This window comes from Poecile atricapillus, chromosome 1 (genome assembly GCF_030490865.1).
Source record: "Poecile atricapillus isolate bPoeAtr1 chromosome 1, bPoeAtr1.hap1, whole genome shotgun sequence".
NCBI lineage: Eukaryota > Metazoa > Chordata > Aves > Passeriformes > Paridae > Poecile > Poecile atricapillus.
This window is the reverse complement of record NC_081249.1, coordinates 62,813,972-62,839,485: the sequence shown is the minus strand read 5'-3', so window position 1 is coordinate 62,839,485 and position 25,514 is coordinate 62,813,972. Positions and strand designations below refer to the sequence as shown.

The window sequence follows — 25,514 nt, the reverse complement described above, 5'->3', positions numbered from 1 at the left end:
AACCCAACTTGCCCCATATAATGAATCTTGCTGATTTCACTGTGCCTGACAAAATACCTGTGATCTTGATTTCAGAAATGAGCAAATTTCTTTGTAGGCACTGATTTTAGACATCAATGATTCACTCTATCAATCTGATTTTTTTATACTAAGTCATCCTTAAGTGGCTGTAACCCTTCAAAAGGTATGTATGGACATCCTTATCATTCTCCTTGTGTTTAATAACAGAGCTCCTTGTTTAATGCATTTTTGGTTTAGATGGGGGTTTTTTTAGGCTGAGTGGCACTCAAGTCCTGGGCTTGGGCAGTAAACTGGTGATGGTTCAAGGCCCAGAAGGGCAGCAGACTTGAACTGTGTATGTAATTAAAATTACTCTTATTTTATTGAATCACACACATCTTATAGTTCAAGAGCTCATTTTTGAATGCTATTATTCTGTGCTTATCAATCTCCATCTTCCTACAGAACAAGCTCAAGTGAGGAATTCCGAGTACAGCTATTGTAACAGGATCTCACTGGGGTCAGGCCAAGTGGTGTTTGCCAGTGCTCTGCTCGTTCCTCAGCCAAAGGCTGGGTAAATCACAGTCTGACAGCACTCCCCCTTCTTGGCCAAATCCTGTGCAGCACCAGGGACAGGGAGCACAACTCCACACACAGCTCCTTTAAAAAATGTTTTATTTTATAGACTTAGTCTGTTGTGGCTAAACAATGCTTTGCTGTATTCAAACAATATATGAAAGTTGAACCCTTTCTTAATAGTGAAAGGAAGATCCAGTCACTGTTTTTCTCAATTTTACATCGTATGTTTTCTGAGTTTAATGTCCTACCCTCCCTGGTCTGCCTGCAAACATTGCTTTACCACTGCCATTACAGCAGAAACAGCTACACCTTGACCAGTCAATAAGGAAAAACTAGGCTTTTAAAATTAAACTCCTGTTTATAATCCAGAAGGCTTCCTTGAATGCAAGTTCTGCTCATTTATATTTTTTGGGAAAGCCAAAGCAGCACTTTGGTCCTTCAAACATCATCATGGTCTAGAGCCCAGCCAAGAAAGGGCTCCCACAGTTAAAGTGACTTTAGCAAGTGTTCTGTGGCAGTTGAACACTGCCTTGGCTTTGAGAAAAAGGTCTTTACTGGGGGGTTCTCTGGAGTTTTTGTAAAAGCTAAATTTACTTTAAAACATTCATTTATTTTGTAAAAGCTAAATTTACTTTAAAACATTCATTTATATTCCATTGTGGAATACAAATGAAAATTTATAGTGAAATGAGGGAAAAATTTGAAGATGAAGATTTTAACACTTGAAGAACTTTAAATTATTGCAACAGTGAGGTATAAAAATAACACTCCATTCTTGCACCTCTTCAGCCCCTGCTCGCAGCTGGGGCTGACCTGACTGCTCTGTGGTTTTTATCATTAGAAAATCTTAACTCTTGCACCATCACAGACAGGGGTTATTCAGACATCGTACTTGATGTACTGGCTGTGTTCTCTGGAGTAGGAAGGATGACTTCTTTTACATCCTGCAGTAGCTCAATCTTGTGATCCAGTCTTTTTCTGTTTTCCAGAAGTTTCTGGATTTTTTCTTCTGTTCCTATTACAAAAAAGGGGTAAAAAGCTTTTCTTATTAAGGGATAAGATTTTATTATTATACGTAAGTATTACTAATATAAAACATGTTACGTATTAATTAACTCTGCAGAGCTCCCAGTGCTTGGTTTAACCTACACTAAAAGCTTTTCCTTTCTACAGCAATGTCTGTGACCCTGCACACCTGGTGTCTTCACAAAGAGCTGAACCCTGTCTGCTGAGAGAGTCTGGCTGGTGTGTCAGAGAAAGCACAGAGCAGGAGTCACATACTCTGCTATCCATATGCTGAAATCTGTAACAGCTAATTTGGAGATGAAATTTCAAAACATCTCGGCATATGTAAAAATTAGTAGTTTAGCTACTAACCCCCCGTGTTAACCAGCATATGAGCTTTTAACGGTTCTGTTTTCAGAGCCCGTTTGTGTGAGAACTCCTCCAACAATGATGTCTTTTAAATCTTAAAAGATAACATCTCTAAATGACACTCTAAAGCAAATTTACAAGCCTAGTGGATTTTAGCTAACAAAAAAATTAAACCTAAAAAGAGATGGTTTAGACAACTACATTCAACTAGATTCTCAAAAACACAATTCAACAGCACCTATTCTCCTTCTTCTGGCAAAATCATTACTGACAGTATCCTGATGGGATTAACCAAGTTGTTTACCTTATTTGCAAAGCCCTGCTTGACTGCATTTCTGCTTCCCTCTGCTGCTTCCATTTCCCTAATGTTAAAGATTATTAAGTCAGTGAGAGCTCAGAAAGGAACCATGCCAGTATTCAGAAGCATTACCACAACCGTACAGAGTTATTTAATTGCAAGTTTTAAATGAAACACCTGCTTTATTCAGTTAACATGACACACAGAGGTGTTGGTGACCTCTGTGCAGCAAGGCTGGTCTGTGAACAACAAATGACTTTCTCAGTGTGTGAGAATGTTGAGAGTTCAGATTCTAGTAAGAAGGTGGCATTTTGTACAAACTGAATATATTTTTCCTGTGCTAGGGGAGCAGATATTGAAGGATGTCTCTAAAGTTTCAGTGAGTAGAGTGGAGAAATTCTCTCCAGATGTTTACCCTATGCCATTCAGAATAAGAGAGCTTTGTTAAAAAAAAAACAAAAACCACAAAACAAACAAACAACAAAAAGCAAAGTACTTTGGCCTTTTGCTTCCCTGCTCCTTGCTTCTTCCTCTGTAGTCAGAAAGCACAGACAGCACAGCACCTGCTGTCTGTGGGTGGATGTGGAAGGTGATGGACATGGACATGTTTTTAAATACATTACCCAAAGCTGGGTGTAGGTGTTGAAAACAGGCAGCCAGAGCAATGTTGGTTCCTGCTGCCCATGGGAAATTTTGGTAGCATTCACTGAAGAGGGAGCTGGTGCCCCAGCCTAGCTCTGACTGAAAACGAGATGTCCCATCCCTCTGCACTCAGATGACACTTACTCAAAGCAGTTGGACGTGTACAAGTGGAACCAGGGAAAAAAAAACTCTTAGAGAGAATCTGGATATGAATTAGTCATCAGAAATAAAGAAAGCAGCTCGGTTGGTTAGAGCATAGTGCTAAATAATGCCATGCTTATGGGTTCAATCCCCATACAGGCCACTTAAGAGCTGGACTCAGTGATCCTTGCAGGTCTCTTCCAACTTGGAACACTGTGAGCCTGTTGATTCAGCATTTGGGAGAGCTACAGATGGAACAAACACAGCTTGAACCCACAGCTGAGTTTGCTGCCAAAAGGATGTGGCAAAAATAGAACTAGCCCAAGGATGTCAGTGATGGGAATGGCTGGCCTACAGCAGTGCTTCCACAGGAAGGCAGGTAACTGATTGGAAGCCTTCCACCTCATAGAGGAAATAGCCTGAAGGGAAAGAAAATGTATTTCTATAAAATCAGGAATGGCCTGAGGGACATGGACCTGGAATGTCTGCCCCAAAGTGCTACGGGATTCTCGGTGAAGGAACTGCACGACAGTTTTAAAATTAATTATCATGGCCTTTGTCTCCAAAACCTTTATCTGAATTGCAGAATTTGCTGCTACAAACCCCCTAAAAACAAATGCTGTCAAGGAGCTCAAAAGCTCCTGGCCAGACTGCTGACCAGCACACAGGAGAGGGAAGCTGATGGAGGCATCCTGCCCAAGCAGGACACACAACAGAATTTGAAAGCAAAACTAAAAGTTGGTTCTCCTTGAAGGAGAGGAAAAGAAACCTCCAACCTAGAAATCTGAAACTCCTGCTGAGGCAACAGCATATCCTGTGCAGAAGGTTTTACATGCAGTCAAGTTTGCAGTAAAAGCTGCACACTGCAAAAGGAGTGTGGGATCCCTGTATATAAAAGGGATTTTAAAAAGCCCTTTCAACAGTTCCGGTTTGGAATGTTGTGCTGGCATGTAAGGCTTTAGAACAGGTTTTGCATCATGATTTAAAAGGCGTGAAGTTAAAGCATGGCAAATGACCCAAAACCATCAGCTTGAGACATAGTATTTATACCAGTCCTACTTTATGTAGTCCTTGACTTAGTATGTCACCGCAGAGACATGCTAGCTAGAGCATGTACGGGATTATGACAACAGTAACAATAATGAAAAAAGAAGAGGGGGGGGAAAAAAAAAAGCAGCTGGTGATTTTCTTCCCTCTCTACTGTTTAACCTGTAATTAACAGGGTTTTCATTCCTTTCTCATTGCTTCATTTTAAGAGCTCCTCTTGGATCAGTTTTGGAACCAACCTCATTACTGATGTTGAAATTGAAAAGGTCTCAGAAAAGGAGATTGTGTGGTACAGGAAGAATTGAGCTGCTAGAGTTGTGGGGATTTGGAGAGGGGACAACTAGTACCCATGAGAATCACATGGTGTGTTCAGAGAGGTGCCAATATCAAGAGATTTTCCTGTAAGCTGAGAAGAGGATGAAATAATTGATGCAGCAGTGAAAGAAACAAGTGTGATCCAAGGTTGTGTCACATGAGGAATTCTGAGCAGAGATGTTTTAATGTCCTCAGCTCAGGCACTGGTGGAACCTTGTGTCAAATAACTGCAATACTGGACACTCCAACTGCTGAAAAAGAAATTTAAATGCAAGAACAGGACACTGAAGGGAGGAGCCTGGCTTTTGGCAGTCAAGTGAAGGGGAAACAGCAAATATCATTTTCACATACTAAACCTCAACATTAGCTAATTAAACCCCTTTTCACCAGACTAAATTAAAGCAAAAGTTAGAACAACTGTTGGAGAGGGAGATGGGAAGCATGAGACTTCCCTGTCTGAAAACAGCTTCAGCCTTGTTGCTTCAGTTTCCTTCCACACCGGTGCTGTTCCTGCCTTTGTTTTCATATCACTGAGCATTCTCGTCTTGTTTTTCAAGGCACAATTGCCCCCCAGTCAAGGTGAGTTCTACTGGCCTTTAGTTGCTGTGTTTCAGTAGAAAGCATTACTCTGACCAGCACTTGTCAGCCAGCAGCAGAGCTGCAACACTGGTAAGCTGCTGAAGGGAGGTGGTGGACAAGGAACCCAAAGAAGCTGCAGGAGAAGGGAGTTCCCTGGGGTGGAGACCCTTTGGCCATTTAAAGCTGTGGAACTGTGAGTCGCTCCCTCTTTCAGGTCAGCCAGCCAAATCTGATATACTTTATTTCTAAAGATTCAGCTAGCCATGGCTTTTATTTGACTGTTTATATAACACTGAGAAAAAAAAGTTCCTTGGAATTTTCATTTTAAATGACTCTTCTATCAAAATTCTCATTAGAATAACTCCAATGCCAAACCCCAGACCAATTGCTGCTCTGACAGCTTTTCTGCACATACCTGAATGAATATTTGTCAGTATATTTTCAAACAGTCCACAGTCAAACAGTGCCATCACTGTCTCTTCATACTCTGGGGAAAGAGATAACTTGATGTAATACTACTGAGTAAAGGTTTGCAGAGCCCTACATTAGAAGTACCACAAAACAGTAATTACTTCTTTTCCATCATACTGACTGCTTGAGGTTTTAAGATGTCTTCCTTCTCATATAATCTATATTGAGAAAGAAGGATCAGGTTGTCAATTCTTTTTAGTTTCATACAGAAAATTACTCCCTTTTTGGGTCTACACCACATGAACAGTGCATTTAAAGAAGAGATAGGTACTTAAGTAACATTTCACTTCAGTGTGCCAGGACTGTGTGATGGCAGAGCTGACTGCACCAACTCCTCCTGACAGATCACATGTGGCACTGAGATATCCCTGTTTGCTGTTAAGAAACATCCAAGAATTACACCTCCATTTCATACCTGAGGCTTCTGCTGAAGCAAAATACAAAACACTCGCAGAGTTCAACTGACCATTGACACACAAGCTGATCGTGAAGCAAGACGTACCAGGTAGGACATTCCACTTTCCACACTACTTTAGAGTGTGCTACTTTACATAAAATAGCATTCTTTATGCAAAGGTATTACTCCTAACTTTTCAAAACTGGAGTACGATAGGAGAGGAAGGCTTGAAATTTTCTTTAATTATGTTGTGGACAAAGCAACATTAGATTGGAATTCCTTAAAAACACGGTACTTCATAAAAGGTGATAAACCCATAAAAACCCCAAAGAGACACTAACAGCTGACAGTACAGTAGTAACAAATCATCCAAAGCCTCAAAATGTACATACTTGGGGATTTTTAGAAGAGAGTGCTGATATTAACAGAGAGCTGGTCCCCTCTGTGAAGCTGCAAGAGCAACACAGACTTATGACTTAAATAAAACCTGGTTCGCTTCAGGACCTCTCTGTTCCTGGGAGAAGAGGCTGGATTGAATCTTTCTATGCTTATTCCAACTTGTAAAAGGTGGCTTCAAAAATTCAAGTCAGAAGGTCTCGCTAGAGACACTGAGTTGGCAGCTCTTACATAATTTTGAGAAAGAAGTTCCTTGGAACTTTCATTGTAAGTGGTCATTCAAAAGGGAAGGTCATTCTCAACCTCCTGCACAGCTGCAAAAATAAGAACTGAGTTTTTTAGCACCATGGTATCCTCAGGAAGGTGGCCCAGGGCCAAGTGCCTGGGATTCAGATCTGCACCTCTGCTCTGAGAGCTGAGTCCCTGCCATGGGTCCCCCTGAAACATACCTGTTTCTGAAGTGTTGTCATCCATCAGTTTTTCCTGAGCCAGGTGAAGTGTGTCCAGCATTTCTTCAAATATGTCATCCAGAAGCCCAGCTTGTTTGCACTTCCTAACAAAGTCTGTTCGAACTGTTAAAACACAAAAGCATTCTCATACAGAAGTGATCTGTAAAGTGGGCTTTGCTCCCTCTCTTCAGAAGCTGACACTTTGGCCAAAGCCCTTCTACCAGTAACAAATACTTTTGCAGATCTCTGGCTCCTCCAGCCACCCACACAGCCCTTTTCAGTGGGAACAAAAACGCAGCCAGGCAAACATAAGTACTGTGCTGGGTGTAAAATTCCCTAAGCTCTAGATCTGGCTTCATTCATCACAAGCAAACAGCTCCACAACTCTAAATGTGCCATTCCCAAAGCTCATGATACCCCCTAGTGATTTGTCTTGCTTGCATTTCCACCAATCCTGAGCCCACACCATGGACTGAGCAGGCTAAAGCACAGAAAACAGTGCAAGAAAAGAATCAGTATTAGATTTAGTAAAAATTGAGGCTACTTTTACTCCAAGTGATCCAGGAAACTAAACTTTTTTATTACAGCCCATTTTACATAGCTACTGATGGAGAAATAACCGTTTTTTATTTATCTCAGAGCAGCAGGTCAGTGACATGTTTTAGTAAGATCAGTGCAATGGGCTGTTCAAAAGCAAAGAGCTATTGGAGGGCTCACAAAAGTCTGCCCTTAAAAACATTAAGTCAATTACAAAAAAACCCACAAAAGTCCATTTAAAACAAGGTTACATTTTACTGGAGACATTTGTGAGGAAAGAAATGCCATCTCATTTACATGAGATGCTCTGTGAGTATTTCAGGATTCTTTGTATGTCTCCTGTTCTTTACAGTGGTAGTGAAATTCAGAAAAAACACTAGGCAGCCACTTGCAATACCATGCCCATATATTAAACATATCCATAGTGAGGTGAATAATCACCACTAGCACATTCCAGACTTTCAAGTGCCAGCAGAATCCCAACAAGCAACTGCAGCTGGAGCTTCAGGGTAACATGAAAACTGCAGCACTGAATCCTGTGGTCCATCTCGCTGTTGTAACACCACATGTATGCAGTAAAACACTTCATTGTGCTAAGCACCCTGTGTACACCCAGGCTTCCAAAGGTAAGATGTGCTGCCCCCTCCTCAGAGCACCTCCTCTGTTAACGCCCTCCAGGGCTCCCATTTTAGATTTAACAGTACTGATACAGAGGAGAGGTGTCAGGCAGAGGCACCCCTATCTGCAGGAGACGGAGCTGAATGCAGCAGCCAGCCAGAGTGGGGTCATTCCCATCTGAATCACCAGCTCACATCACAAAGCAAGTCTCACTCAGCCAAACCACAGGTATTTGTTTGCTGCAGCTATTAAAACATATCAGACTTCTGCTGCCATGCCAGAGCACAGAGAGCCACTCGTCTCAGGAGAATCATAAAGATACATTTGCAGCCCAGCATTTGCTACCAGCCATCTCCAAGCTCTGCACTTCAACATAACAGATCACAGTACCTCCTAGTTGCCCCATAAAGTTGTTACCAAATGTCTTATATATCAGAAAAAGGCTCCTCAACACTGAAGTTGTGTTAAAGAGGGAATCCTTTCTTCAGGCCCAAGGTCCTGCAGGGGTACTCGTAACCTTACATTGACACCTTGATTCTATGTTGTGTTGCTTATATACACTCCCTACATACATATAACAATTTATCCATTATCATAAACCCACCCCAGGCTCACAGAGACTCAGTCCTTTGTCCCATCTATCACTGCATTCTCATACATGTCTTCTTCTTATCTTCCCACTGTCCTTGCTGGAGGAGCAGTGTTTGCATGCCTTGTTTCTCTGCTAAAAGTTTCACAGGCACAGTAAAAACTGAATTAACCTTTCTGTATCAAAGTGAGTCTCACCTTTATGTCTGTTGTTCTTTCGTTTTAGTATTCGTAAATGGTTTTCTTCTGCTGTCTCTTCTGTACTCTGTAAGAAAATCAAAACAATGTATTTTTACATTATGCTGACATTTACTGCTGTTCTCATTATCATACTTCTGTCTTAGCAGAAGGATAAAAAGCAGTCCACATTTCTGAGAATACAGTCAGCTTCTCTGCATGGCTAACAATATTCTTCTCCAGACATTCTATTTTGAAAACGGAAGCAAAAACCGCTTCAAAGCAAAAAGGCTTTAAGAAAAGCCAGACACCTGAGACACCACCTTCCTTAACCATTACATTTGCAAATAGCAGAGAAGTTAACAAATGCCTACTGGGAGCTCCCAAGGCTCTTTCTGAACATTGTCAGAATCCTTTGATAAGTAAATCCTTTGCTGTAGCAGGTCCCCTGGTCCCCAGTTTTAGTACTACTGAAATTCAGAATTACCATTTCTTCTGTGATGGTGGGAGATGTCAATGTACGTCTTCTTTTCTTATTTGCTGCATCTAGGAATCAACAAACAACAAAATAACAAAAGTGAGAACCTCAGACTGACCATCACTCATCATTCAAATTCCTTCTTTTCCCAAAAAGCTACAGAAGTGAGGAGCTTTGGGTGGCAAGGCAAAAGTATGTTTCAGCTTCCCCAAACACCTGACATTTCAGCAGAATTCACACTGTTTCCATTTAAGAAAATTGCAAGCATGAATCAACCATTAGGAAAAAGTGCAAATCATTACAGCATTAGGATATCACTTAACATTTTCAACTCCGTAGATTTTTAATTGTGGCAGAGCGAACTTATTCCTCCTGGCAGCAGCACTACCTCTAGGTGGTAAAAAACTGTTTGGTTTCTTTTCCAAACAATTATTTCATATGTTAATACACCCTCAAAACTAAACTTAAAGAATTATTGGATGTCTCAAAGACATACAAATGGCATTAAGTTTTTCATCAACATAAGAACCCTCCCAGAAAACCTCCAGAAGCCATTTGACTTGTCAGTTTAACATTATTTATGCTATAAAGTGTTTGTAGCAATGTGATCTGACATCTCTGAAAAATTCTCTCTGCTTTCACTACGTTGTTTTCATCAGGATGCACCAGAGACTCTTGCCAACATCGTAACTGGCAGCTTTTGGAAACAGCTACAGTATCACAAGCAGAGAAGGATAGCCCTGGCAAGGAAGACATGGCAGGAGCAGAGAAAGGCAGAGAAGAGTGCAACCACCCACCAAAACCTGAGTATTTAAAGTACAGTGGGATTACACTTCCCCTTCCCTGTTTAATTCCAGAACCTCTGGGCAGCATTTAATAAGGCCTTTCCTGTTAGAAATCATCCTATCTAGAGGAATGAGGAGCCACTGCTGTACACAGAGGCTGTGGAATCAAGTTTGGGCACTGGTGCTGTACATTGGCATTTTTCATGGCCTGAAAGGAAATTGGTCTCTCACTTCATCCAAAACAAACCTGTAAAGCCTAATTTGGGGCAGTGTGGGAGATACTGCTGTAGGTACAAAGTGTTTCTTGCTGCCCAGCAGGGTATTTTTGACACATGATGGGATTTTCTGAGCTCTCCCTGATATCTGCTGTAAGGATGCCTTATACAAGAGGAGCAGGATCTGAAGAGCAGCCCAGCTCTTCCTGCCCTGCACAGTGCTAGCTGCTCTCCTGCATTTGTCAGTCTTTACTCTGTCCACATTCAACTCTTCCAGTTAAACAGGTTGGAGTCTGTTTCCAAGTCCAAGCTGCTCTCACATCCTTGCTGCACAGAGCTGCAAGGGGAGTTCTTGGCCCATAAGGCACCTTATCCCCTCCCAATCACACAGCAGAGCCCTGACATTTCAGCACAAGAATATTGTATGAACCAAGAATAAGGCAATTTTCCTTGACTCCATTTTCTGCAAACTATGAAGCAAGAGACACAGGGCTTGGGGAACCAAGTGTGTTCTACTCAACTCTCCCACTTGCTTCCCACTTCCCACAGTACAGCTACTCTCAGGAGGTCAGAGAAGCTTGTTCAGGAGGCAGACTAGACACTGCCAGCAGAATCCATTTACCCCTCATAAAAAGAAGGTCTCTAAATTAAGTGCCTCTGAAGAACTCCTCTAGGAGAAAACTCTCTTTTCAGGGAACATTGTATATGCAGCATTTGAAGACAAAAACCATCCAGTATCTAAAGGGGGCTACAAGAAAGTCAGAAAATGACTTTGTACCACAGCATTTAGTGACAGAACAAAGGGAGATTGCTTCAGACTGAAAGAGAGCAGGCTTAGGTTAGACAGAGAGAAATTCCTTACCGTGAGGGTGGTGATGCTCTAGAACTGTTTGTCCAGAGAAGTTATGAATGCCCTGTCTCTGGAAATGTTTAAGACCAGTTTGGATGGGGCTTTGAGAACCTGTTCTAGTGGAAGGTGTGCCTGCCCAAGACAAGGAGCCTGGAACTAGATAATCTTCAAAGTTCCTTCCAACCCAAAGCATTTTGTGATTCAACCTTTTAAGACGTAAGCCGTCCTTATGAACAAGGTGGTCTAGAGGGCTGGATCTAATGCCTGAATATTATCTGGTACTGGAAAGAAAGCAATCCTGGGCCTGCCCAGTACTTGCACAGGAGACCACCTGGGAGCCTGGGCAGCCCCAACAGACTCTGACAACCATTAGACCACAGAAAACAAAGTAATTTTGAAAAGTGAAGAAAGGTCAAGATTCAGAACTATGGATAAATAGAAAGCACAGCTACTAAGTAAACTAAGAAGATGGATTTGGTTAGTGAACCACAGCAGTATCAGATATTAAACAGACTGTCTGGCTAAGAAGCCCCAGACCTCATGACTAAAAGCTTAAATAATAATCACCTAACCTATTCCTTAAGTGTCATCAGAGTGCAGCAAGACTGTCAAGAAGATTAGCCAAAATTTGCTAGACTTCACTGGGAACACACAAGTGCTCACAGCTCAAATGAGTTAAAATTCAAAGTGAAGGCCAGTCTAGAACCCACTTCACTGTAAGCAGAGTTGTATGCATTAGGCTAACAAGATCCAGCTTTGGTTAGGATTCCCAAATACCTCTGAATCAGGAAGGGCCAGGACTGCCAAACAAAGCTGTATTTCTGTAGCACATGAAGTATTCCTTAAACAGGGGTAGTACAACTCTTTTATTAAACTTAAAAAGCTCTTTGGGATCCTTCAGAATGAAAGGTCCTATTTTAAAAACTGCTGCAGTGAATACAGAAGATGCAAATGTGAAAGTCTGCATAACCACAGATAAAATCCCAAGGTGACCTCTCTGTAACAGTCCTCTCCTTGCTAATCTAGTGCAAACTTGTGTGCAGCTCTCCTGTCTCACATGGATTTCACAAGCTGCTTGGACCTACTTGCCCAGAGTAAGAATGATTCCATAAAGGATTGTGTACATTGTGGTTTAAGTCAGTTTTCAGTGAAATTCAGGGATGACTTAATTTTGACTTCTCCCACTTCAAAAAAACCTTCTTGATTTCTTTTGTGCATACATGCAGATCTCAACCAAACCACTCCTGCAAGATTAGAAGTCCACCACTCAATATGAAGGTGGTGATACTTACCTTGTTCATATGACCTACTGACTGTAGAATGAAAACTTTTAAAACAAATTAAATCAATGTCATTAAAGAAACTCACCATAGTGATTGGTCCTATTCCCTGGGTCATGTTTTGGGCAGAACACTCTAAAATTTAAGTTAAATTTCAAGAAAAAGAGAAGAAGTATTAATAAATATGCAGAGTTATGCTGACAGATTTAAACAGATATTTTCCCCTCTATTCACTGAACATAAACTGAAAGACAGTTAAAAAAAGTCAGGACTTTTGTTCAGCATTATCCACCTCAGAAACCACCTGCTTTAAAGCATGCACAACCTTGTATCTGTACTTCCAGAACTTCAATGGACTCTCAGCACTGAAGCTCTGAATGATCAGTTCCACCAGCCCACCATTCAGACCCTGAGTCAGACCCGTTTCATGTGTGTGGCAATCACTGTGTCAGAGACATTGAAATGAGATTAAGGCTCCCAAGGTGAAACACCACAGTCCTGACACTGTTCCATCACAGCCACTGCGGCTCTGCGCCCTGGCCCTGCCCCGTGCAGGCCAGGAGCCTCCTCAGACACATCTGCTCAGTGTCACTCTCCATTCCTCAGCCCTGCAGGATAGGGGCAGTGCCACCACACACAGCACTGGAGATCTCTGTGCCCCTCGCGCCTGCTGCCCTGTGCTCACGGAACAGCCCCCAAATCCTGACTAAGTAGGGCAACCCTGTGTGAGATCCAGTAGCTTAAAGCTGCTCAGTCCATTTGTTACTTAAAAACTTCAGTAATATGTGAAATGGGAATATTTTCAGCGGTTCTAGGAGAGCAATGTAAACTCCTTGGAAGAGGCAAAATGAAACAAATTTATCTGAAAATATTCCTTATCTTTTGGATACAATACTGTGCAGAGAACATGAACCAGCTTTTACAATGTGCCTTTCTTACAGAAGGATCCCAAGTCACTTTTTAAGCAAAAATGCCTTGTCAGGAGCATGGCTTAGTTTATCTCTTCCTTACAAATCTATTTGCCAAGACTGATGCAATATTTAAAGGGAACTGCATTTACTAGGACATTTTCTAGTTACTGTCATTCTTTTAACAAAAACAGAAGCACTGTCCTTAGAAATGCAGACTGCTGCCTTGATGAGGAACTTCTTTTGCATGAAATGCATCTTGAAGCACAAAAAGTCAGGTATGCCTAACAATGCAATCAAAAATATACTGGAGAGACCTTATTTACATCCCTGAATTTCTAATACTGCCCTTTGGAAAATGTTTTTTATTCTTCCCCTCCATTAAGTTCTAGTCTTTCACAGTGAAATACAACCCATCCTAAGCATAAGAACATATTATAAAGTACAGACAATATATTTTACTACTCAGGCCACTTTATTTGGAGGCACTTCCCTACTATCATTTTTGCGAGACAGCAGTGCAAATTGCACTTATTTCTCCACCTCTGTTCTTACTGGCCACTTCCACAGCACCATATGCTTTCTCTTTTCATTCTGCTCAATTTGTTTTGATCATCACTACTCATCATTACAACAATGGCAACTCAGAATTTAAAATCACCAGCTCTGCCTCTCTTGAAGGAATTCTCTCTTTTCAGTATGTTATATTTCACCATGAAAATGTGAAGGTGCTGTCAATCCACATCCACTGTTTTTCAAGTCTACTCTCCAATAATTTCAGCTAGTTACAATTTTGTGCTTTATTTATGCCACTCCTACTGTACAAAAGTCTTCAGGTTTACATCCTTGAAAGCTGTCCTAGTATCTTCCTCTAATCCAGTCCTTTCCCAGCTCTTCAATACAGGTTACTATAGCCTAGTTTCCTAGGCTTTCAGTATCACACAGTGACTTAAAACAAGGCATTTTTAAGGGTCCCTCTTCCAAACCTCCAAGGTCACCATCTCCTAAATGCCACCAACTGTATATGCAAGCACTTCTTTACCAGTTTGTATCTAGACTGCTGTCAGTCCCACTTGTTTTTCAACATCTTGAGTTCAGCCTTCTTGTACCTTCTAAAGCTATAAGATGAAAACCATTAATTCTGCAATCATTGAAAGTTTCCATCTTCCCAGTTATACTCTTTCCTGAGCTCTGCAGATTCACAAAGGTTTTATAAGCATCAATTAAGCATCACCTCCTCCCTGCACAGCTGGGCTTACAGCCTTGAACAGATACATTCATTTTAGGCAGAGCGCTGTGAACCAGCCAGGAGTGCAAGTGTCTTGACACAAAAGGACCCATCTTCCACTGCTACCAAGGACTGCACTAGTCCACCCCTTTCTGAAACAAGTAGGATTAGACAATCCTCAAATTAATCGAAGTCTAATGGGACCTGTGATCTCTCTGGCCTTGCACAGAAATGAGTACCAGGGCTATTATGCACCTCAGACATCACTATAACTTCAACATTTCTAAAGGTCCCTGAAGCCCAAATTTTTCAAATCATCCATCTGCATCCTCCAAACAGTTTGTCCCATCTGTCAGTGGCCATGCAGGCAGACCAAGGGCAGTGGACACAAGGACTAGCATGATCAGGACAGAAAATTTACTTAGAATCCAATCAATTGTGTTAATGCTAGCAACAAACTTGAAATACAAGGCCTTTGGTGGGAACCAAAGTTCTTTCCTAGCAGAGAGAGGGAAAATTACCCAAACCTGCCTAACGTGAGCAAACCTAAAAGTGCTATAACCTGCTCTGCACTCAGACCACATTTACTGAAGCTTCTGAACCAAGAAAGAATTTAGAATCTGAGTGACATTAATGAAAGTCTTGATTCTTGAAGATTAGCCAGAGTCAGTAGGACTGACTTTCTCAGATTTGGCCCTGTTATCTTTCAGTGATGTTTCAGGCTTAAGCACTAAACAGATTCCCTCCCACTGCAGTGAAGTTTTCCTATGAAATGAAAATATTTCTCCCACAGTTTGTAAACAGAGGATCAAGCATCACTTTAGGAGAGGAGAACTTATTTCCTTCCCTAAAATCCCCTTAAGCCCCACCCAAGGAAGTCCCTCTTGCCAGCCCTAGAGGCTGGCAGTGACAGAGGACACTCGGTGAGTACCGGTAGATGCCGTTGACCTGGTCGGTCTCCACGGCTGCGTCATCGCAGAGCGCGCAGAAGAAGTGGTAGCTCCTGCGGCACGTGCGCTCCTCACAGCCCACCGTGGCCCCCTTCTTGCGGCAGAAGTTGCACACCTACAAAAGGAGGGGTTTCACCAGGTAAATGTCACAGGCAGCTACTCCAATTCCTGCCAGGCAGGGCAAATGCCATTCTCTGTGGGAAAAGCTAGTATTCCATTGCAAATCACCTCTGTGTAATTCATCGGGCAAATTCACTCCTGCAAACTCCTACCCTGGTCATTATTTCCGCCACCTTTTTGCTATCTCACCTCTATTTCATACTGATAAATTTGTAAAATGAGGCAAAGAGCCATGTGAGAGCACTGAGCAACTTGCCCAAGTTATTTCAACATTAATTAGTGTTAATGTTTGTATTTATGTTTTCTAGGCTAACTTCATAATGAAGAGAGTTCCACCCAGGACACAGGGGAGGAGGGCAGCTGAAGACAAAGGCAATTAAAAAAAGTCTCATTTAAATAATCTTATTTCTGCTAAACTCAGAAGGTGCTCCCCTTTGCAATTGTGGATCACATTCTTTTGTTTCAGGCACTGGCTTCCTTCTTTACCAAAGTCTCAGGAAACTTTGACTAAGGACATAAGGGCCAGTAAAATACCCACCTGCATTTTAATACAGAATTAACTAAATCTCACTAAACCAAATGTTAAATCAACGACTCCAACACTAAACCTGTAATTTCCATAATCTTACTATATCAGAAGGACCAGCTACTTTAATGAATTTTTTTCACTATTATAATGAAAGCCAGACAGCCTTCAATACTATGAGACAGGACTAACTGCAGATTCAGAAACATTTCCTTACCAGCCGCTTTCCTCTCCTGAGCTCTTTTAACACCGATGACACATCAAACCTTATTTCCAGATTTTCTGGGTTATGATCTTCAGATTCCACAAATCCTGAGGAAAATAACTAAAAACAAAAGAGACAATTTTAAGAAATAAGAATGACTCAGTCACCAGTGCAAAAAAGAGAGAAGGAATACATCTTTTCTTCTTGCACTTGCCCTACATAATGAGGCTGATTTTTCTCTATCTTCAAGAGGTTCCAGCTACACTGAACAAGGAGCTGTGCTTAGAAATTTCTGCAATCAAAAGAAGTTTCACCTTCCACATAGGAGATTTCACATAATCTGAAGGCAAACTAAGAAAAGATAATAAGGTGAAAAAGTTAATTGATTAAAAACATGAACAAAGAAAATCTGAAATTCCAGGGTGCCCAGAGGTAGGATGAGAAGATCTTCAAGCAACAGACCTCCACACCTTGGACATCTTATTATGTGCTCAGCTGTTCAGACCTACAGCTGGATGCAACATTTCTCTGTAATAAGATTTCCACATAGCCCAATGCTGACAACAGCTGACTGCAGGAAAAAACCAGAAACGTTGTACACATCCTGGGAGAAACCCCCCAAAAATACACACATGCACACTCAAGCATATTTTAATTCCCACAGAACTACTGAGCCGTGACAATAAGTGAGGAAAGAGAAGTTCCTGGCAATTATTTCCTACGCATTATATGTAGCAAATTCCAAACAAAAGGGAGTTACCCTTTCATCATCTAGCAGGCACAGTCTGTCTGCTCAGAAGGTGATAGCTGACTGCAAAAAAAACCCAAACAGTGCAAACAAGTCTAAGGCAGAGAAATGAGTAAAGTTGATGGGAGAAGAAAGAAAGGAGAAAGAATAAAAACACAGATAATTAAAGCCATAATAAAACCTGTTTCAAACAGAACATTCGAGTGCTGTAAAAAAACATCATTGTGAAACATTTTGTTAAAAAAATAACCAGCCAAAAGAATATATCAGAAAAATAACAATGTAGATGTAACAATTGTAAGAATAAGGCTGGGACAGTGACAGGAAGTTGCTCTAGCAGCAATCACTGGCACTAAATGGCCCTCAGCTATATTCTCCCTCTGCTGAAGGAAGAATACAGCAGCTATAATTGATTCTGCACACCAAGAACCAGATTCACCAACATTCCAGAATAAAGGGGAGGCAAGAGAGTAGAAGGATCACAACACACTTAGAGCTTCACAGATTTTTTTATATTATCAACTTCTGATATTTTTATTCCTCATTTTAAATAAGGCACACACTGGAAAGTTTTTTAACCATCAAGAGGTATAGATATTTTCCTGCAAAGGTTTAAGTACACAACGTTCTGTGTTCTGAGAACACTCATCCAAGAGGATGAGTCTCAACAGTGTCTCAAGAATACCTATTCCTGTTGCTAGGCCATATGTGGTCTTTGTGGTGTTTTCATGTGTGTCTGGGACCACTGATTAGCAAAAGACATCTATGAAAACATCACAAATCAACAGCTCTGGGTGTGCAGACACATCCTCTCCCACTATAGAATCCTGGCCAAATCCATTTTCCTTTTCACAGCTTTTCAATCTAATATAAACTTGCTGGTTTGAGTAACCAGCCTTTCAATCCAGACATCATGGCAAAATCCAAAAACAGGTAAGCAGTGGAAACTTCCCCCTTTATCCCTTTTCCCCTTCTCTTCAGTACTGGCACTCACCAGACAATCCTGATGAGCTGCAATATCTCTCTCTGTGGCGATATACATCACAGAGCCGGCCTCCCCTTCTGAACAAAATGCACATCTTCTTCTCACCATCTTCGCCATTATCCAGAAAGCACCTGGAGCAGGAAAACTGGGACAAAACACAAAGCAATTGACAACTTCCTCAGGTCAAGCAGGACAGAAGAAAGCAGAGCCTGCCAACACCTGCCCTCTGACTGCTCTTTCACCTACATTCCCGACCCTTGGTGCTTTCCTCCTCCAGTAACAACCGGTAGAACAGGCAAAGCCTACTCTTGGCATAGCAGTGGGATGGAAACCAGATCCCAGGAGGTCCAGCAATTAGAGCAGGAGAAAGAGTGGTTTATCTCCTCTTAGAAAGTCACTAACAAATCATAAGGGGTAATACAAGAATTTTCAAGCTTGCTTGGCAATATCTGCTCCAAAAACAGATCTAAGAGCAGCCCAGCACGTCATGCCCTAAGGTGTGAAACTCATTTATAAACGGAGAAGAGCAATCGCTTGTGTTTTCTTAACCTACAGCTGCCACATGTGGGTCTGCAAAGTCAACAAAGAACCAAAAACAGCAGCCCTCGAGCTTTGCCAGTGCCTTCCAGGAGCTCACAGAAAACAAGGAAGAAACACTAATTTCTTATTGTAAGGAGGATGCAGCAAAGTAGTGTGGAGCGGTCTACAAGTAAATTGGGGCACAAGAAAAAAATCAGAAATGAGAGATTCAAACATTCTCTCTCGACAAGATGAAACACTAACAGGAATGACAGAATTTTCCCTGAGGGGAAAATTGCCCCAGGGACACCTGTTATCTTTTCCTGGCCATATCCACTCAAGTCTTAATTGTTCTTCACACAGCCTTTCTCCAGCAGCTGCAAAATTCTGAGGCCAGCTACTTACTTCACAAAAGCAGTCTAAATATTTCTGCACAAGCCTTTACACACATCCCTCACCAGCAGGTTAGAGCATCACCCCACAACATCTGCAGCAGAAATTTTACTTTGTTTTTTGTGGAAGTCCACCACAGAAATCTTCAACAACTTCCCACTCCTACGAGGTGTGATTCTCCAAACTGTCCTCTGCTGGAGATGTAACCTCTGACAGCACAAACTCCTGTATGACAAGGGGGAAGAAAAATCTGCATTTACTTTCAAGAAATAGGAGGATCTGCAGTCAAATTATTCTAGTGAGAGGTAGTAAGGCCCATGCACAAAATAGGCAGGAAATCTCATAGTCCAACAAATCCTGCAACCTTTTTCTGGGTTTCAACAGACAAACTGTTTTCACTAGTTCCCATCTCCCTTGCACAAAACAGACTGGGTAGCCCCACGTGAAAACACCACCAGAGTAGAAGAGGATGTTTTATGTTTTCTCTCCTCTGGCTCACACTAGTGACAACCCTAGTGTTTGAATGGCCTAGAATACAGGAAAACCTCTCTGCAGCAAACCAATACCTGGAATCGATGCAGACACATAGGCCCTGCTCAGGCCCAGTCAGAGGATCCAGGTCCAGGAATTTTTTAAGGAAGGGGCTAAAGGCAGAGTCTACAGTCCCTGGTGTTCTTACAGGCTCCGGAGAAATCCTGGTGCTGATGGAGAACAGAAGACACTTGGTCAAGGTCAGCTTTGGGGTTACTCCAGCACTTTTGTAGGGATCCTGAAGCAGTGGAAGTACAGCTCTTGGCCATTCCTCTGTGCAGAAGCAGCCAGCCTGCACCTACTGCCCTGTTTAGCCCCATACCCTGGCCCCCTGCGGTAGGTTGGCCCTGTCTGGATGCCAGGCAGTCCCCCAAGCCACTCTATCACTCCTCTCCACAACTGGATGGAGAAAGAAAATATAACGAAGGATTCATGGGGTTAAGGACAGGGAGAGATGCCTCACCAAATACCATTACAAGCAAAGCAGACTCTGCTTGGGGATAATTAACAGAATTTATTACTATAAAAAATCAGAGCAGGATGATGAGAAGTAAAATAAGTTTTAAAACCACCTTGCCCTCACCTGTCCCTTCTTTCCAAACTCTACTTCCTTCTCCCAAGAGGAACAGGGAGGTGAGGAATGGGGATTATGGTCAGCCCATCACTCATTGCTCCTGCCACACTCAAGGAGAGTCCTTCCCCTGCTCCAGTGTTGGGGTCCCTCCACCAGAGACAGTCCTCCACAAACTTCTCCGTGAGTCCATCCCATGAACAAAAGTTCTCCATGAACCGCTCCAACATAGGTCAGTCTCCCCTGGGGTGAAGTCCTTCAGGCACAGCTTGCTCCAATGTGGGTCCCCCCAAGGGTCACAAGTCCTACCAGGAAACCTGCTCCAGCATGGGCCTCCCACAGGGCCACAGCCCCCTCTCAGGCATCCACCTCCTCCACAAGCTGCAGGTGGATCTCTGCATCTCCATGAACCTCCATGGGCTGCAGGGGTACAGTTGCCTCCCCATGGTCCGCACCAGGGCCTTCAGGGGAATCCCAGCTCTGGCATCTGAAGCACTTCTTGCCCCTCCTTCTCCACTGACCTCAGTGTCTGCAGAGTTGCTCCTCTCACACATTCCCACCCCACTCCTCTCTGCCCACAATTATATCTGCCCAATAACTTTTTTTCCTCTCCTTCTTAAATGTGTTACCACAGAGGCATTACTATCATTCCTGCTGGGCTCAGCCTTGGCCAGCAGAGGGTCAGTTCTGACACTGGCTCTGCTGGACACGGGGGAAGCTTCCGGCAGCTTCTCTCTGAAGCCATCCCTGTAGCTCCTCCATCACCCAAACCTGGCCATGCAAACCCAACACACCCCCACAGGAACTTGTGCTCTTCCCAAGTTTCTGCTACAGAGTACTACCAGGAAGAGGATATGGAGGAGCTGGCTGGCTGCTCCTGCGCAAGAAGGGAGAGGTTAAGGGCAGGTTTCCAGTTTCACAGTTTAATTACATTTTATATAAATAATGCCTTGCTTTTGCAGGGCTTAAGCCCGCCACTCAGGGATTCCAGCTGACACCCTAGGATCTGTCTGGAAAGGCAAGAAATCCTTGCTCCTCTCTTTCAGTAGCACTCATGACAACACTGTTCTGGTACTATTTCTCCTGCTGTCTCTTTTTAAAGTTGAGCAATCTGAAACTATTTAGCTCTTCTTTGTACAGAACAAAAACTGCTGGTCTGCAGTTTTTTTCACCTCTGTCACTTCTCTACTCCTCTGGCTACACTCGAAGAGGAACAAACCATCTCCAAAGGGATGGGTTACCATTTATACTACGAAGTCACAAGATCACTCTGTATTTTTCCTCTTTCCTTAATAATTCTCACTATTCCAATCACATTTTAGCCTGCTTCTGAGTGCAGAGCTGACAATTCCAGAGAACTACCATTAGAATCATAAAGCAGTGAAAAAACCACAAAGCTCAACATGGGGCCCACGGTGATCAGAGCAGACAAAACTGGGTGGAGGGCTGGTGGATTGTGCTGCCACGGGTCTGGGGAGGAACGTGAAGCAGCTTGGGAGCCGTGTGGCTTTGTTCCAGCCCTTGCTTAACAGGAAATGTTTTGCACCAATTGCACCGCCGGGAGCACTCTGTGCAATGCGACCACAAACACTGGAAGGTACAAAAGTACCCTGATTTGCACCTAACTGGAAGGTGAGAATTCAACACAGAAACCATAGGGACAGATCCACAGGTTTGTCCTCCTGGCTCCCCTAGAAGGGATGCCTTTCAGTGAGAGTCACAACCTTGTCACAGAATCAACTAGGTTGGGAAAGACCTCTGAGATAACCACGTCCAAACAATGAACCAACAACACCCTGTCAACTAGACCAGTAGTACGGAGTATTACAGTTCCCCAGATCTCTTTCTCAAGTGGAATTAAATTAAGTAGGGAGAGCATCAGCGTTATGGTTGTTTCTCTGACACATCTATCATCTTCCACTTACCAATGCTGGATCTTCACCTGCTGTTTTAGTCATTCCCTTACTGTCCCAAAGCCCTTCTGCAACACTTTGCTTCCACTGTCACCACCACAGGGAACCCAGGGGGCCTAATTTAGCTGTAAGATTTGGGGGACCTTCTGCTGCCCTCCGCTCATGACAGAACAAATGATGCTGCAAAACAGAAGGCAGAGCAGCAGCTGAGAGAACAGTCACACCGGGCCACTTCTCCTCTACCTGTGCCATTTCCTAAAAGCAGGGCTGTTGGTTTTGGTTTTTTATTTTTTCATAATTGCTGGAATCCAAAATAAAAGCCTCTCTGAGCTCCTCAGAGAGAGAAAAGAATTAAAATATATTAAACCATAGATATAGAGTAAAAGTGTAGGTTTCAGTTTTAAGTAGGTAAAAATAAAGCTTAAGTGCCCTAAGAGTCAGTCCCTGTTAGCTAGTGAAAAGCCTTATTACCCAGTTTAAAGTTCAGTGATAATACTCTTCACAGATTCAACTTAGCTCTAGAGATAATGAAAATATACTTTGCATTCTTGGATAAGAACAGATAGGATTATTTATGTAAACAGATAATACCCTATATGTAAGATTTAGGTAAAAAGAACATTGCTTTCACATGTTAGAATTAAGTTCAAATTGGTGTAGAAAGTATTGTTTTAGAAGCGTGTTTTTAGTTGATTGGATGATTTATGAATTTAATCCCCTGTATTGAAGATCAGAGAAAGAACAACCGATGGAAGAAGAACAGCAGCTCCATCATCATCATTACCAACTGCTTCTGTGGTCCAGGACAAGGACAACAGAATGCCACGCTGTGAAGCTGCTGCCCCGAACATCGGGACTTTATACCAGAGAGTTGCTGCTCAGAACTTGGGATTTTATGCCAAAGCTTTTAGTAAAGCCTTTAACTTCCTAAACTGTTTGGCTTTGAGACTGATGCTTTTCTACAATAAATACCTTTCTAGCAACCATCAACTGCTCATGTCTCTTTGAGACCTAGAAATATACCCAGAATCTGCGTTGAAGTGTCGACACATAATAGTGACTAAAGGGAAGAAAACGAGAAAGGAAACAGAAAGTAGAAAGGGAGAACAGTGCTGGCAAGAGCGCAGGGCTTGCGCCACTTTCAATCCTGCTGAAACATTACCAGTGTGTCTAAGAACTTGCTCTCCAGAGCCAGTTCTGAAAGCATCCTTGTAAATATCCATCTTTTACAGAGGAGAAGGCTAAGGCACAGAATCTCTTAGTATATCCAGAGTGCAGTAAGGAAAAGAACCCGAGTCCCCTGACTTCCAGCACGCTACTGAAACCCACTGCCCCAGCTCCCGCTCTGCTCTCCTCTTCCTTCCAGTGCAGGATTGGATCTATAGAAGTAGGAAGAAAGAAAGAAATCACACACCTGTTACCACATACTCACTGTGTCCCTCATTTGTGCTTTGTGAGGAAAGAAGCACGGCAGGATATGTGGTATCTAAAAATGACCAACATTCACTCCCCCGTTCTCCCCACGTCATTACAGAACAAAAACATCCAGATTTCTCAAGGAACGAGAACGAATAACAAAAGTTGTCTTTCTGATCGTCTTTCACTTGTGATCACGTCTCGTTCGAACCCCCCAGCCGCGGGCAGGGCACCTTTCGCTACACCGGGCTGCTCAGAGCTCCATCCAACCCGGCCTCACGCACCGCCAGAGATCAGATAGCCATAGCTTTTCTGGACAGCCCGTGCCGGTGCCTCACCACTCTCACAAGTAAAGAATTTATTCCCAGCACCTCCTCGGGCCCTCACGGAGGTCCCGGTGCCGCCTCGCGGCCCCCCCGCTCAGCCCGAGCCCCGGCAGGGTCCACTCCCTGACCCTGCGGGGAGAGCGGCGCTGCGTGACCGGCGCTGAGGATGCCCCGCGCTCCCCCCGCCCGCGTGCCCGCTGTGGCACTTACCGCCCGCTCGCGGCGCCGCCCGGCCCGAGCTCGCCGTTACTCCCACCGCCCCCTCCCCCACCCTCAGCTGTCCCGCGCGGAAGTGAGCGTGCCCGGCCGGAGCACGGAGCATGCGCGGTGGCGTCCGCCGATGCTCCGCCCCGCCCAGCCTCGCGGCGCTGATTGGCTGCCGCCCTCGCGCGGCCGGCGGGAAGGCGCGCCGCTGCGGCCCCGACACGTCATAGGGGAGGCGCGGCCGGGCCGGGGTCATGGACCCGGTACGCGGCTTCGACCCGTGCCAGGTACGGCAGCGTCGGGCAGCCATTTCCCGAGGGCTTTCACTATGGGAAAGGCGCTGTCCTGCATCCCTGCCTAGCCCCGTGTTCACTTTTCACAGAATGATAGAACTGCTGTCTAACCTAAACCTCCCTGGGTGGAGCTCCTGTCACTTGTTGCCAGGGAGAAGGTCTCGACCCCGCCCTGGATACGCCTTCGTTTCAGGCAGTTCCATAGTGGGGTAGGGTCACCCGTGAGCCTCCTTTTCTCCGGACTAAACAACCCCATCTCCCTCAGCAGCTCCGCACAGCAGCTGTGCTCCTCACCTTTCCCCAGCTCTGGACCAGCTCCAGCACCTCCACGTCCTTCCTGATTTTAGGGGCTCATAAACTGAACACAGGATTTGAGGTATGGCCTCACCAGGTCAAGTAGAGTGGGACAATCCCTGCCCTGGTGCTGCTGGCTGCCCTATTGCTGACACAGGCCAGGATGCCATTGGCCCCCTTGCCCACCTGGGCACAGCTGGCTCTTGTTCAGCCACTAAGCACCAGCACACCCAGGTTGTTTTCTGCCGGGCATCTTCCCAGCCACTCTTCCCCCAGCCTGCCTGGGGTTGTTGTGACCCAAGTGCAGGACCTGGCATTTGGCTTTGTTGAACGTCCTCCAGCGAGCTCACCAGCCGCATTGACGGGTGTTACAATGAGCTATGTAAGAATTGGCTTTTGCTATTATATATTTGCTTTTGCAAATTATTATAAATCGAAGCTGCTTTAATTATATAATGCAAATTGTAGTTGCTTTTGTGGACAGCTGGGTTATTGTTTTGAGTGTCAGTTCCTCACAACAGGCCCCCTGTTCCGTGGTTTCAGCAGGTAACAGTTACTGATCATCGAAGGGTCAGTGGCAGGGGTCCTCATCACATCTGTTCCTTAAATGTTATCTGACCATGCAGACAGTTTTGGCTATTTGAATTATTGTAAGTTAACCACAAGTACTTTAAATAATTTTATTTTTTCATAAAAGTGACTAAAGGGAAGAAAACGAGAAAGGAAACAGAAAGTGAAAAGGGAGAAGAACAGTGCTGGCAAGAGTGCAGGGCTTGCACCACTTTCAATCCTGCAGCTATTCTACAAATCCATTTGAGTTATTTTCATTACTGTCAGTTACAAAAATAAAACATTAGTTATTATTTCACAACTTGTCATGGGGTGGCTTTACCTTTAAGATGGCTTTGGGAGCTAAGAAAGTTGAAGCTGCTGGTGGCTGATGGGAGTCTTTCCTCCTGACCAATTATCAGTCATTTCTAAGAATTGACAGCAGTTTTGACCATTAAAAAGTAAAGTCAACCTGTGAACACCTCCTTAAGATGTAAAGTCAGAGGACTCTTGTGCTCTTTGTTCTCCTGGCTGTGAAAGGTAACAGAGCTCCGGCTGGCCTCCCGTTCCCTGCCCAGGCCATGTGGCCCGGGCAGGGGCTGGGCTGGGCCCAGCGGCT

At 43.6% G+C, this 25,514-nt stretch overlaps 1 protein-coding gene across 4 annotated transcripts; it reads right to left on the bottom strand.

The window, feature by feature from the left end:
• Positions 1-19: 19 nt before the first annotated feature.
• PHF11 (PHD finger protein 11) lies at positions 20-23,874 on the bottom strand. Of its 4 annotated transcripts, none has more exons than XM_058829917.1 (13): positions 23,766-23,831; positions 22,976-23,192; positions 19,365-19,499; positions 18,911-19,023; positions 17,896-18,031; positions 16,166-16,273; positions 15,284-15,417; positions 12,305-12,351; positions 9,096-9,154; positions 8,630-8,696; positions 6,689-6,811; positions 5,391-5,462; positions 20-1,594 (listed from the first exon to the last, which is right to left on the bottom strand). In XM_058829917.1, exons 5-13 carry the CDS (start codon positions 18,001-18,003, stop codon positions 1,455-1,457), a joined length of 858 nt encoding a protein of 285 aa, XP_058685900.1. In that variant the 5' UTR covers positions 18,004-18,031; positions 18,911-19,023; positions 19,365-19,499; positions 22,976-23,192; positions 23,766-23,831; the 3' UTR covers positions 20-1,454. The 4 variants fall into 4 exon arrangements, with proteins under 4 accessions (XP_058685900.1, XP_058685902.1, XP_058685898.1 ...); XM_058829919.1 differs by lacking the exon at positions 23,766-23,831 and adding an exon at positions 2,258-2,315 and having other exon boundaries at positions 22,976-23,188; XM_058829915.1 differs by lacking the exon at positions 22,976-23,192 and having other exon boundaries at positions 23,766-23,874.
• Positions 23,875-25,514: the final 1,640 nt, after the last annotated feature.